Source organism: Pseudoliparis swirei, chromosome 15 (genome assembly GCF_029220125.1).
Source record: "Pseudoliparis swirei isolate HS2019 ecotype Mariana Trench chromosome 15, NWPU_hadal_v1, whole genome shotgun sequence".
Taxonomy (NCBI): Eukaryota; Metazoa; Chordata; class Actinopteri; order Perciformes; family Liparidae; genus Pseudoliparis; species Pseudoliparis swirei.
The window spans coordinates 20,793,269-20,807,677 of record NC_079402.1 but is presented as its reverse complement, the minus strand read 5'-3'; the positions used below and the strand labels follow the sequence as shown (position 1 = coordinate 20,807,677).

The 14,409-nt window shown below is 40.8% G+C and overlaps 2 protein-coding genes across 2 annotated transcripts in view; one reads left to right on the top strand and one right to left on the bottom strand.

Moving 5' to 3' along the window:
• Positions 1-2,403: 2,403 nt before the first annotated feature.
• esm1 (endothelial cell-specific molecule 1) lies at positions 2,404-4,908 on the bottom strand. Its single transcript, XM_056431913.1, has 3 exons — positions 4,471-4,908; positions 3,693-3,836; positions 2,404-3,246 (listed from the first exon to the last, which is right to left on the bottom strand). The coding sequence occupies exons 1-3, from the start codon at positions 4,787-4,789 to the stop codon at positions 3,158-3,160; spliced, it is 552 nt and encodes a 183-aa protein (XP_056287888.1). The 5' UTR covers positions 4,790-4,908; the 3' UTR covers positions 2,404-3,157.
• A 4,172-nt stretch (positions 4,909-9,080) lies between these two features.
• Positions 9,081-14,409, top strand: part of LOC130204910 (probable E3 ubiquitin-protein ligase HERC1) — a 55,876-nt gene continuing 50,547 nt past the window's right edge. The window contains exons 1-2 of the mRNA XM_056431916.1: positions 9,081-9,149; positions 12,540-13,524. Coding sequence (XP_056287891.1) covers positions 12,571-13,524 — 954 coding nt within the window. The 5' untranslated portion in view covers positions 9,081-9,149; positions 12,540-12,570. The remainder of the gene's footprint in view (positions 9,150-12,539; positions 13,525-14,409) is intronic.

Below are 14,409 nucleotides of genomic sequence, written 5' to 3'. Positions count from 1 at the left end.
AGGTCGACCACAAGCCACACTCTGTTGACTTTATGCATTATAAACTCAAATCATGTATTTCTGAAGATTATCATTAACTTATCATGAAGTGATTTGCTAGTTAACACAAAGCTACTGTGTCCTGTATTTAAAAGACAATACATTATTAAAGATATTTTAACTTTGATTCATTCAAATCTTCATCAATGTATATGTGAAGACTGTATTCTTTATGCAGACACACGTTTTATTTGGTAAAGTGCATTGATTTATTATTACAAATATAAAGATAATCAATCTTCTCGCTCAGGAAAATTACTTATTGAATTCATATTGTAAATGTTGTCTCAGAAGAGGCTCAGAGAAAAGTAACAACTTCTATGAAAGTGTTCCTGCAGGTATAGGAAATGTTCAAATGTGCATTTATCAAGAATGACCTAAACATCATTTGATAGTATCATTTCTATTCTTTCTTTCCTCCCATGTTGACACATGTAAGTCCTGTCTGCATGTGTCTGATCTATAACGGCTTTTGAGTGGGCACGTTTCTCTCTGTAGCTGCTATGGCAGAGAAACTTCCCCAAATTCTCTCCCGCCTATGATCATTTGTCTTTGCTTTTCGTTTTTTCTGAAGCTATATATGGTGAGAGTATTTTTTCCATGGCTGGCAAATGTTTCTTTGCATGGGACCAAAGAATATTTGGCCATTTGTGGAAGTTGAGTAAGTAGGTCGTTCCAAGACTCAAGCATGCCTGAACAATTCTCAGCAATCTGTGCTCTTGTTTGGATGTTTGGACCACTTCACATCATCATGGGAAATAAAAATCCCTTCTACTCAGAAGGCATATTTCTATCCAGACATTCATACGCTGTTCCGAGAAGCCTGTTCCACAGTCCATAAATAAATCCCTCTCAAATCATCCTGAGAATATCAACGTCTTCTTCTCTATTTTTCTCACAGAAATCTTATTCACAATTTAGTTTGCTTCATTTTCTGAGCAAAGTATTTTATTCCCACGTGCAAAGTCTCTCCAACGTGTAGATATGTGAAATTATCCTAGAAATACTGTATTTAGTGCACAAGTTATATATTCTCATCAGTCTTCTTACTAAAAGTGACGGAAAATTTGATTTGAAAATACCCAGAGGAAACATTCTCTTGCAATAATACAATAATGCAAAGAGTAAAGAACAAAGAGATCCTTGGGGGGAAAAACAGCGAGGACGCAGCTGCCGTTGGACGTGAGAAGTCTCTAAATACAGAAACACGACAATAAACCAAAATATACAGGGAAGTCAATGCTGGAGTGGTTTCACATTTAGTCTTTAAATTACTTTGTGATCAACTCACTTTTGTCAATTCAATTGATTTGATACTTTTTCCACAAGTTGTCTTGTGATCATGTGACTTCCCCCTCAGGTGATAGTTTGTTATGTTTATTTTATTTTATATCCTAGTTTCACGACACACACATGTGTAAGTCACATTATATTTAATGGAATAGCATTTAGTCTACTGTTGTTGGATGCCTTTCATCTTAATGTCTGAATGCAGCTAGTACAATTTATGTTGTCTATATGTTTACATGTTTTTTTACTATTTTTGCACTTTATGTTGTCTATGCACCTTATGTTCTTTATGTTTACATGCACTCAGAAAAGTTTGACCATTGTCTACTCAATAAAATTAAGGCAACAAAGTGACAATTAATATAATTGAATAGAATTTAATACTTCATCTTTGATTAAAAACTATTGATTTAATTAAGCAAATTTAAACAAAATATTAAATACAAATATGTTGGATTTACTAATAATATGGCAAATGTTGAGTAAATCCAAATCAATTATACAGGGGAAATGATTAATATTTACTAGGTATTCAAAAGAAAGTAATTTAGATATACCAAATAGCTGTGAAAAAGTAATTTAGATTTACTAATTATGTGGATGAAATTGATTTCCATTTACTAAATATCCGGATAATACCAATTTATATTTACTAATTTTATTGGTGAAAATGATTAATATTTACTAGGTTTTCAAAAAAAAGTAATTTAGATATACCAAATAGCTGTGAAAAGTAATTTAGATTTACTAATTATGTGGATGAAATTGATTTCCATTTACTAAATATCTGGATAATACTGATTTGGATTCAATAAATAAAATAAGTTACAACTCAACTTGGAAGAATGTTACTTAATTCAACACATTTAAACTGAAATTGTTATTTATCTTTACATAAATACATTTTGCAAATCAACTTATAATTGGTACCACATGACTTAAAATCTATGTAATGTTATTGATTGACACTTTGTTCGCATATTTTTTTTAAATGTAGAATCTACTTAATATCATGCCTTCTTTTTGCAAGAATGTATTGAGGAACAGTTAACAAATTACCACATTTAGGACAACAGCAGTTAAACATTTATTTGTGCAACTTTGTTGACCATCTTTCAAAAACATTTGTGTAAAATGCCAAAATACAAAGAAATCCTGGTGTACACAAAAGAATCACAGCAGCAAGCCCTTCAAATGAGAATGACAAATTGGATGTTTCTGAACAAAGTTTGTAAATATTGATTACACGATATATTTTTTTTTGAAATACACTCTCTGTATCAAATGATTCATGCATTATTAGTAAATGAAACACAAAATGAAAAGAGTCTTTGATAACTTTGGTTTAATTGTGAGGGCTTTCTTTACATTAGCTGGTGTCACATACATGATATTGTCCATGTCTGCTTTTCATATATACAGTACAAATAAGATATCATTATGGAAAACATCAAAACATTTAGTGGACGACAATGAATCCATGAAAATAAAAGTTGCAGTGTGCAGTCGGTACTTAATGCGATGACTTTTCTTGTGACATGAACTACATGAGGTCCACGCCGTCATGGGAACAGACGGCGGGCTAATCTTGAGAAGCAGACGAGGAACAGAGACAAAGAGAGTGTGAGGAGAACAACACGGCCGGTGTATCTCACGAGACGTGTCACGTGACGCTTGTGTCAAACGAGGACCAAACGGAAACAAACAAAAAACCTCCAAATGCTGTAAAAAAGTTTCTCATTGTTTAACATAATAAAATATATCTTTCAGTTCATTTATAAGTTAATGCTACATTTACACTGAATAGATTCAGTCTTGTCAGCACTTGTCAGCGAGGGTTGAGCCGGTTCTGAGCGGTGGATCTGTCCGTGTGTTGATCCTGGCCGGTGCTGACCTCTCCCGACCCCACCTCTCCTCCTGAAACACACAAGAGAGAGACAATCCATTACTCTTCCACAGGGTTCTTACACATTTTGACCAATGGATTTCTAGGACTTTTCCATGACTTTTCCATGACTTTTCCATGACTTTAAACCAAATTTCCGTGACCAAACTGAAATCTCGGTATAAACATGACAAATTTAGAAAATGCCGGCTTGTATTTTGAGCATCTTCCTTTAAAAAACATATTAAATATTTCAAACTCGGCATAAATTATAACACATTTCCATGACTTTTCCAAAACTTTTAGGATTTAAGTTTTTTCCATGACTTTTCCAGGCCTGGCAATGACCATTTTAAAATGCCATGACTTTTCCAGGTTTTCCATGACCGTACGAGCCCTGCTTCCAATTCACACAACTGGGAAATTTCACAAATTTCACAAATTACACTGTAAGCAATCTTAAATGTTCTTGTTGTACCTTCTTGAGGCTCAGTCTTGAGTTTGCCAGCGATTTTGGCAAAGAATCTGAGGGTGAGACAAGCTCCCGTCTCCCTGTCACAGATGCCACCTTTGCAGTTGCATGCCTTGCGGCACTCAATCCCATAGGTTCCATACAGACAGTCTGTGAAGAAAGAAAACATGACTTTACACTCGTCCGCCTTAATTGTCTCACAGAAGACGTCCCTGACTAGGTCTGATATGTGGGCCATATTCTATAGTGTCAAAGATTCATATTAACAGTAAAAATAACGATAAGCCAAATCAGTGATTACGATGAATGGGTAAACTGTAAGTGCGTAGTTGCACACGCATTAATGTTTAAATGTCTCAACTCTTAGCCTCTGCAGGCTAAATATCAAGTTAAATGTAAAATATGTATTTCTAGCAAGGATGCATAAGTCTGCAAATGTGCCTATAAAACCATTAATAGGTTTCTTCTAAAACCATTAATAGGTGTCTTCCTTTTCCTCCCGTGAAGGGTTATTTGGGAGTTTTTCCTGATCCGATGTGAGGTTTTGGGACAGGGATGTCTATGTGTGCAGATTGTAAAGCACTCCGAGACAAATTTGTAATTTGTGAAATTGGGCTATACAAATAAACTGAATTGAATTAATGATGTGTCCATCTTCATTGTAATAATTCAACACATACGAGCATTATTAACGGCTGAAACAACACGCTGGGATGTGCTGCGTGGTGCCGCAGGGCATCACTCATTGAAGACGCAGCAGCACACGTGTGGAGCGGGACTGTACCTCTGCAGATCCCGTACTCGTCCCCGTACTCGTCCTCGTCCTTGTAGAACTCGCAGAATAATCCCGGTCCGCACTTCACGCCGTGCATGCCCGACACGGTGCGGTAACAGTGCTCCCCTCTGGCGGCCGCGCACACCTGGCAACAGCCGCAGTCGTCCAGGACCGTGCGCGCGCAGCGCTGCGTGCCGCCGCACCGCTCCGCGCTGCACTGGTCCGGGCAGTTCACCGCGTACTTGACATTGGCGCTCCACGCCGCGGCATCGCGCACCAGGAGCGGGGACAGCACAGTGATGAGGAGGAGGAGGAGGAGGAGAGACATCACCGGGTACCGGGTAGAGGGCTCGCGGAAGGGACTGCTGTCTGTTGGTACGTCTGCGGGCAGGGACAGAGGAGCGCGCGCCTCTGGGAGACTTGAGCGGAGTGACCTCTGGTGCACCGGGTTGTGCGGTTATCAGCGATGGACAACTTTGTTTTGCACATGGCTTTGCCCTGGTCAATTTCCTCATTCCGGTGTTGTCGTCCTTTCTTTTTCTTTTTTTTGACAGTCAGACGCCTTTTTTTAGAAATCCGGCTTGGAAGTGGGATTAACTCTGGACCACCATCCAGGAATTGAAATGCGTGTGACCTGATGTCATAAGTTATCTTTGGGTTTGTTGTTGTGTTAATGACCGACGGAACTGCCCCCCCCCCCCCCCCCCCACACACACACACACAACTCGTGACTGGCTCGGCTGTTCGGATGTTTCTTTATTCACAACATCCTATTTGGAAATGCTATTGACAATATTTAACAAGATACATCAATTAAATTATCTTGAAGGCTCACGTAAAAGTTAATGAGGTGATTTTCTTGTATTAAGGTTGTGTCCAAAATAAAATGAAAGATACAAAGCTATACGTTTATTTAACCTGATATTTAGGCCTATCCAGGGACAACAAAAGAAAAGAAGACATGGAGTTATGGACCCTGAGATTGTCTGAAACAGATTTTATTTTGTTATTCTTTTTAAAAATATTGTAACTTGTAAATAGTTTTTCTTACTTATATTTTTGATGGAGAGACTATAACAGTACACATTTAATGTTATCAGGAAATAAAAGAGACACACAGGACTTCTCAAGAGACAACACACACACCAAGATTAACAAAAGTACTATACAAGGTGCACTCCAGCAACTAAGTATTGCAATTCCATAAAGTTAATGATTCACAAGGTTAAAAGAAAATTCATTACTGTGTCCAAAAAACCTGGATCCTACATTTCCCAAAATGCAACATCCATGGAGGAAGGGAGGAAGGGATGATGTCCTTTCTCTCCTTCTCTCAGCATTTCGACTTCCACGGTGAGGAGGGCCCACGGTCATTCATACATCATGCTGCAGCTCTGGCATGGCTGGGGGAATAGTGGGGATCTTGGGATCTCTTGAAGACGACGGGGGGGACCAGGGGGAGAGGAGAGGTAGGGAATGGTGAACAGAGCTGGGCTGCACAGGTTAGGTTCAGGTCTTCTGTACCATCTGGACCTGCAGCTTCTGACCCCTTCACCCTCAAGTCCTCTCCTCAACCTCCCTCTCACACTTCGAGGTGGTCAGAGTGTGTGTGTTCATCCCCAGTAGAGCCTCGCCTGCTGTTGTTGTTGTTGTTGTAGGCGAGCTAAGAGCTGTTGTTGTTGTTAACAAACCAAAAATAAAATTCAGTTCGTCAGGTCCCGTCGTGATGGCGCCGCACTCACCATTGCGGTGTCTGCTGCTCTTCTGGTGTAATAGTCCTGCCCCCCATGCGCCTGGCCTGGCGCGCTGCTCCATCTGTGATTCCACTCTGTCTCGTCTCCCTTCTTTGGCGCTTCACACGCCCTACCTCAGCCATAGACCCTTGCCCCATGCCTGCGAATGACAATAGTTATAACAGCAGCAGCGGCCACAGCTTCACGGATGCGGATGGATCTATCAACCTTTGATTTTCCACCAGGGGCTTTTGATTTTTTAGACGGGGGCTTTGGTGTCCGTTTAGCGTTGCTATGAGGCTCGTTGCTACTCCGCAAACTCGCTGACGCCACTGGCTGGATTGATCATGTCCCAGTCGATACAATACTCAGAGCGTCCTGGCCTCTCAGTGATTGGTCAGACCACCGCATTATTGTGCTCGTCGTCACTACCGCCGCGCGATCCTTTTTTTTTATACTCCGAAGCAAAAAATGGCGGCATGGTCTGATTTCCTAACGAGGGGGAGAGACATACTTGTTGTCTTGAATGGTGGTCCAACGCTCTTTCTTCTTGGTAGCACCGTGGTGTGCTGGTGAAAGTTCTTTGACTTTTTTAGGTTTGCCTTGTTAAAGTCCCCAGCCACCACCACAGCCGCGGCGATACTACTTGATCTGTGACATATGGCTTACAGCTTAAGAAACCTCACATATCCTATCTATAAATATTATAATATCATGAATAAGTATATATAGGGTATTAAACTTGAATTGTTAAATTAAAACTCCTCTAAGGAAACACCTGCCTGAGCTGCCACAACACTCAGCTAAATCTTTTTTTTTTTTACTTGGTCTGAAAATATAAAATGTATGAGATAGGATTTAGAGTTTTTTTTTTTTGCTGTGTAATATATAATCAGCAATATTAAAAATAAAAAAGCTTGCAATATTTCAGTTGATTGTAATGAATCCAGAATGCATGACATATATGTTTATATATATACAGTATATATATATATATATATATATGTATATATATATGTATACACCTTGTGTCTCGGAGTGGGTATTGCCATCTTCATATATATATATATGTATATACAGTATATATATATGTATACATATATATATATTCATATATAAGTATATATATATTCATATATGTTTATATATATACAGTATATATATATATACACCTTGTGTCTCGGAGTGGGTATTGCCATCTTCATATATATGTATAATAATATATATATATACAGTATATATGTATTTTTATATATATTCATATATAAGTATCTATATGTATTCATATATGTTTATATATATACAGTATATATATACTGTATATATATGTATACATATATATATTCATATATAAGTATATATATATATTCATATATGTTTATATATATACAGTATATATATATGTATAATATATATATACAGTATATATGTATGTATATACATATTCATATATAAGTATATATATATTCATATATGTTTATATAGTATATATATATATATATATGAAGATGGCAATATCCACTCCGAGACACAAGGTGGCGTCTGCCGACCTTTGGTGTTGCCGTCGGTGGGCAAATGTCACGAAGAAGAAGAAGCAGAAGAAAGAGGATAAGGTTGATATGATATTCACGTAAAGGGAGACCTCACCGGGACGGGACAGGTAACGCATTCCACTTATCTGCGTTTTTTTTTTTAACCGACAAGGTAACTTAGGTGTCCGCGATGTGTTTTATTTCCTGTATTAACCACGCGGATATCTTATTACCGTTAACGAGCAGCGGGAGTGTTTTGCTGAGAGCTGTCAGCCGACCAGCGGAGGGGCTTGGTCTGTTTTGACAGCCATGGACCAGCCTAGCAACTGCACTGCAGTCAGCCGCTAGCTCAGCTGTCACCGCAGAAGCAACAACAACAACAACAACAATACAAATAATAATAACGTCCCCGGTGTTGCCTAATGATGCGTGGGGACGACGACTGTTTCAGGTTCACATCTGTGGCCGTTTGGCAGAGCTAACTGTCGCTCGAGAAAAAACATGTGATGTTAACAGACGCATTTCCAAGTCGTGCGCGAGAGCAGAGGGCTATTTAATGTCGTTAGTCCGACATTCATTCGAGGATCCCATTGGCTGAGGTCCTGATCGAGCATGCCCGACGCAGTGCCCGACCGACCGTTGGCTCAGCAACTTCCTCCAGCTTGTTCTGGATGACTTTCAGAGCCCTGGATCACCTCCAGCTGGTCCAGGGTCAGCCCTTAAGCTACGTGATGCAGGATGGTGAAGGTCCTCCCAAAAAGCTGAGCGTCTCCCTGTCTCCCTGTCTCCCTGTCTCTCTCTCTCTCTCTGTCTCCCTGTCTCTCTCTCTCTGTCTCTCTCTCTCTCTGTCTCCCTCTCTCTGTCTCCCTCTCCCTGTCTCACTTTTTCTGTCTCCGTCTCTCTCTCTCTCTCTCTCTCTCTCTCTGTATCACTGTCTGTCTCTGTCTCTCTCTCTCTCTCTGTCTCCCTGTCTCTCTCTCCCTGTCTCTCTCTCTCTCTCTCACTGTCTCCCTCTCTCTCTGTCTCCCTGTCTCCCTCTCTCTCTCTCTGTCTCCCTGTCTCTCTGTCTCTCTGTCTCCCTGTCTCTCTCTCTCTCTCTCTCCCTGTCTCTCTCTCACTGTCTCCCTCTCTCTCTGTCTCCCTGTCTCACTCTTTCTGTCTCCCTCTCTCTGTCTCTCTCTGTCTCCCTGTCTCCCTGTCTCTCTGTCTCTCTCTCTCTCTGTCTCTCTCTGTCTCTCTCTCTCTCTCTCTCTCTCTCTCTCTCTCACTGTCTCCCTCTCTCTCTGTCTCCCTGTCTCACTCTTTCTGTCTCTCTCTCTCTCTCTCTCTCTCTCTCTCTCTTGTAGATTGAGGCCAGCTATCCTGCAGAAGAAAGACGTGATCTTGGCCACATTATATTCTCAAGTATCAAAGCCGGATGAGTGTGAGGGATTCTCTCTTTCTCATTTAATAGTACATTTAATATATGTGGTTCTCACGATGTTGGGACAGTCCAAGTAATGAAACATTAGGCTAAATAGTTTCTAACATTTCTCTCTCTCTTCATTTTACATCAAATATTACATCGATTCATATTTTACGATTCGATGGATAGAAAAAACTAATAGGCAAGATACATTTACAAGGAAAACGAGAATTAGTTGTAGCCAATGTTTACATTTCATAGTGTTGTCAAACATACGTGGCATTCAGGAACATGTTGACATAGATTTGTAAATTGTCATCCTTCTGTCGTGTAGATAAGGAATTAATGAGATGTCAATCGATGAAATGGAAGGGGTTGACGGTGGTGCTTTTATACAATGTTCACGCAAATATATTGTTGATGAATAACCATCAGGATGTGGACGTAGTCCCCAAGGAGGTAAAGGAAATGATCGAACAGGAACCCCACACAACCTTCCCCCAATATGTGCAATATCCCATATAACTGTCCCCTCCCCCCTCTTTCTTTTCACAAGCCTACTTACCTATTTATTATCTCTGCACTCTCCTTTTTTATGTTTATTTTTGATAACCTGTTCCTGTACCTAATACGGTTAATACACTACGTACAGTGTTTTTTTTACAGTGTTTTTTAAAATATACTTTTCATATTTCTATTATTACCTTCGCATTGAAAATGCGGAAGGTTATGTTTTGATCGCCGTGTATTTATTTATTTGTATGCGTGTTACTCGCATAATTCAAAAAGTATTAAACCGAATGGCATGAAATTTGGTGGGATGATTGGTTATTATCCGGGGGCCATTTGACGAGATTTAGGGATCGATCGGGTCAAAGGTCAAGGTCAAGGTCATGAAAAGGTCAAACTCTTCTTTTTACCATAGCGCGGTCAATTTCTATCCAATTGGCATGCAACTAATGGCAAAATGTTCATAATTCAATGCCCAATCTTGTGATCTACCGAGAGCCCGTTCTAGTTATTACTGTTACTATTATTATTATGATAGTGTGTTTGTTTTGTACCTCTGTTGACTCGGAGAGCCCTGCAAACATAATTCCGATGTGTCTGGACTGCTGGTCTAGGCACAGATGGCAAATAAAAAAACCTTGAACCTTGAAAAGACAACGCTCTCCTCTCATCAAAGTCAGCGATGTGGATTTTGAATGTATAAATGGTTTTGTGTTAACGTCCTGATTTCACAGATGGCTCGTAGTCCGTAATGGTCGTGCGGCCGGTTGCTTGCTGGTGGTAGTCCGACCCCGAGACTCCATTGCTATCTCAATGCTTGCTGTTATTTTTGGCCTGAGTGGAAACCATATAGCCCCACTGGCGAGGCCAGAGAGATGACTGCGGACTATGGTGGCATGCTGAGCAGCAACGAGCATTCTCTCGTCCAAATGCACGAGTGTTAATCACAGAAGAGGCCTCCTGATTTAGGATTTATGTTTGTGTTTTTATTTTCTTAATTTTATATTTATTTTTATTTTATTACATTTTTTCTTCCTTGTCTGATTGTTCGTATAGTTGGTTGTTTTGTAATTTATATTTATTCGTTTTTGATTGTCTGGTGTAACCTATTCTTATAAATTGACAAATTTCCCCTTAGTGATTAATAAAGTATATATCTATCTGTCATACTAATTTATACTAAAACTAGAACGGGCACTCGGTAGAGCGCATACCTTCGCATATCACAAGATTGGGCATTGCATTATGAACATTTTGGCATTAGTTGCATGCCAATTGGATAAAAATTGACCGTGCTGTGGTAAAAAGAAAATTTAGACATTTTCTTGACCTTGACCTTTGACCCGATCAATCCCAAAATCTAATCAAATGGTCCCCGGATAATAACCAATCATCCCACCAAATTTCATGCGATTCGGTTTAATACTTTTTGAGTTATGCGAGTAACACGCATACAAATAAATAAATAAATACACGGCGATCAAAACATAACCTTCCGCATTTTCAATGCGAAGGTAATAAAATGATTGAAAGAAAGAAGGAGCCTCAGCCATTACCCGAGAGTTTGGGGATTTCTACATTACAAGTCAACCACCGATTTCACCAGTTCGTTGAGTACGTTTCTTGTCAGGAATGAGAAATAATTCATCTTGGGGTCATTATAGCACATGATAAAAAAAAAAAAGCATTTGTAATGAAAACATCTGTGTACATTTTTGTACTAAATGAGTAGTTATTAAATATACTCTTTTATTCCGTTTAGAATTGGTACAGTGAATGCAGATAATGCCACTGATGCCACCTGCTAAAATATGAATGCCATCTCTCATACATTACATGACATCACATGTCATTTAGCAGACGCTTTTATCCACAGAGACTTACAATAAGTGCATCAACCTAGAGTACAAACTCAGAACAACAAGAATACAGAAAGTAACATTTCCTCAACATAGTCGAACTACTAAAGTACCATAATAAGAGCAATTTAAGAGCCACTGGAGTGCTAATCTGTGTTTTAATCCAGATATAGTCGGAAGACATAAATGCAAACAGGCTGGTTTTCTTTGCACATGATTGCATTTGACAACTGTATGACCACCGCCTTGAGCATATGAATGAGGGGGAATAGATTATTATCACTCATGTGTCTAATTTCCTTATATGAAATTATGACTTTTAAATGTTAACAAGCTAAAACAAACACTTCGGTGTTGTGTAGCCTGTGAGACGAGTCTCCTCATGGGCGCGTCGGCTCGCTGTTATCAAAGGGGGAGTCGACCTATTTCAGGGATACCCATTGGGCCACGAGCCTGGATGTCCTGTTGGCTGGGAAAGCTCCAACACTGAGGAGAAACACGACGCCTTTACTCAGATTTCACTTGGCAGGAAAACACATGAGATCATCGACTTTAATTTAATTTTTTAATTTTTTATTTTAATTTTTAAATTATTTTATTATAAGACAAAAGACAATACATAGACATAACACCTAGAGGCCGACGAAACAATGCGGACGACAAAACAATGGACATAACATCATAAAGTCAGAGGATTGTGAAAGAAGAAAAAAGAAACAAAGAAAAAAATAAATAATAATAATTAGAAGAAGAAGAAAGAAAGAAAGATGTATGTGCACATTGTGAGTTAAAAATAATAATATATATATTTATATATATATAATATTATAAAATAAACACAACATTTATATATATATTTTAGATCGACTTTCAGCGGCAAATGTTGCCCGTACATTTTATGGCAGAGATTAAAGAAAAAGCCAATTTATTATTATTATTATTAATCAAATGTGTGGGATGATGTGTGTGTATTTTATCGATATGTCAACTAACATCCCTCGGTGGTTCTTTCAACCGTATCTCCCTCTCTGTCTTTCAGGTGTAGCTCAGTGTCTAGACGATGCTCAGACATGGTGCCTTGTCAGACCCATGTGTTGCTGAAGTGGCAGGACCACTTCAATAGCTCCTGGGCCGCAGAAGACAGTGTGCAGACGGCCGGGAGGGATGGAGCCGCCGTGCTCTACAGCAAGCTCCTCCACAACAAGGAGGTGGTGACTCTGGCCCAACCCGTCCAGGAGCTCGTCGGCCCGCGCCTGCCCGACTTCGAGTGCGAGTCCAGCGCCTCCGCGGAGAAGGAAGAGTACCTCTCGTCGCTGCTCCACAGCCAGCGATGGCTGGCCCACCGGATGCTGACGCAGACCTCCTACGCCGTGGGCCTCCACCGCCGGCTGGTGGTCCTCCAGAGGATCTACTACGCGCTCCACAGCAAATACCACGACCGGTTCCGCGCGCGGCCGCCCTCCCAGTCCGCCCAGTGCGGGACGCTCGGGCTGGCCTCGGAGCCCTTCCCGCTCGGGGGAGCGTCCAAAGTCAAGTCGGGCACGGATGTTCTGATCGAGATGGGCGTGAGGACGGGCTTGAGTCTGCTCTTCTCGCTGCTGCAGCAGAACTGGAGGCACTCGGCCTCCGTGCACCCGGAGTCGGTCCTCTGCAACGACGTGCTCGCCACGGCGTCCTCCGTGCTGACCTCTCTGCCGCCGCTCTCTCTGGCCAACGAGAATAAGATCCCGTCGGTCGGGCTGGACTGCCTGGCGCAGGTGTCGGACTTCCTGAAGAAGACGTCCGTGAGCAGCGGGACCGGCGGTGCGGACCCGACCGGCCGGAGGCTGGCGCTGGAGCTGCTGCTCGGCCTGGCCATGCAGAGAGGCTCTCTGAAGTTTCTGCTGGAGTGGGTGGAGGTAGCCTTGGCTGCTTCTATGTCCTCATCCTCCTCCTCCTCTTCCTCCTCACTTAGCTCCCAGAACTCAGCTGGCGTTGGCTTTGATGTCATCCATCAGACCCTCCTCCAAATGAAGCAGTATTCGGTAGGTCTTTGGAATCAAACTGGAGGTCCCGTGCTCGATATAACATGAGAATCTGAATGCGATAGATACGTTTAACAATATTTAATGGCAAGAAGTCTAAGCAGTAAATTGAAGCTACGATCGTAGAGCCGACCGGAATATTACGCCACAGACTAACAGCAAAGTAGCTGATAGGGAACTGTCTTGTAACCTTCCGACCGTCTAGAGAACGAACTCACCCTTTCCACCCGGATTTATTAGTAACGGCATCCACACTTCTTAATCCTAAAAGTTAGTTCCATTGGTCAGTTCAGCATGCTGCACTCTAGTTGGCTTACGGCCAGGTCATAAACGGGTCATAAACAGGTCATAAAATAGGTCAAACGTCATGATCCCGCGACCAATATTACTTCCGGTCAGCTGTGTGATGAAAGTTCCCTTTCACAATAAAAGTCCCACATGTCACTCTCACTTCAACCGGCTTCCAACTCATGTGTCAACATTGAAACAATAAACTAACTTTCATTCTCATGCGGCAGACATATGATCATAAACACACATACAATTATAAACATTACTTCTGCCATTGACATATACACAGAGTAGACATTACCCCTATGCTTCATAACACATCAACAACAATATCAATATTCTCCCTAATATTTACGATGATAATATCTTGCTATATGGATTAATTTAAAGCACAAACGTTCCCTATGTGCAAAGTCCAAATGAACTATTACAATTTAACAGTATTCATATCGAGTCATTCCTTAGCAGGCGAATCGGCTTTACAATATGTTTAGACACATGACGACAAGGTCTGGCTATTGCCAACCTCCTCAGGATTTATTCAGCCCATCCTCCACACAATGTTGTTGTGTCTTATAGTGAAGAAAGGCCTGA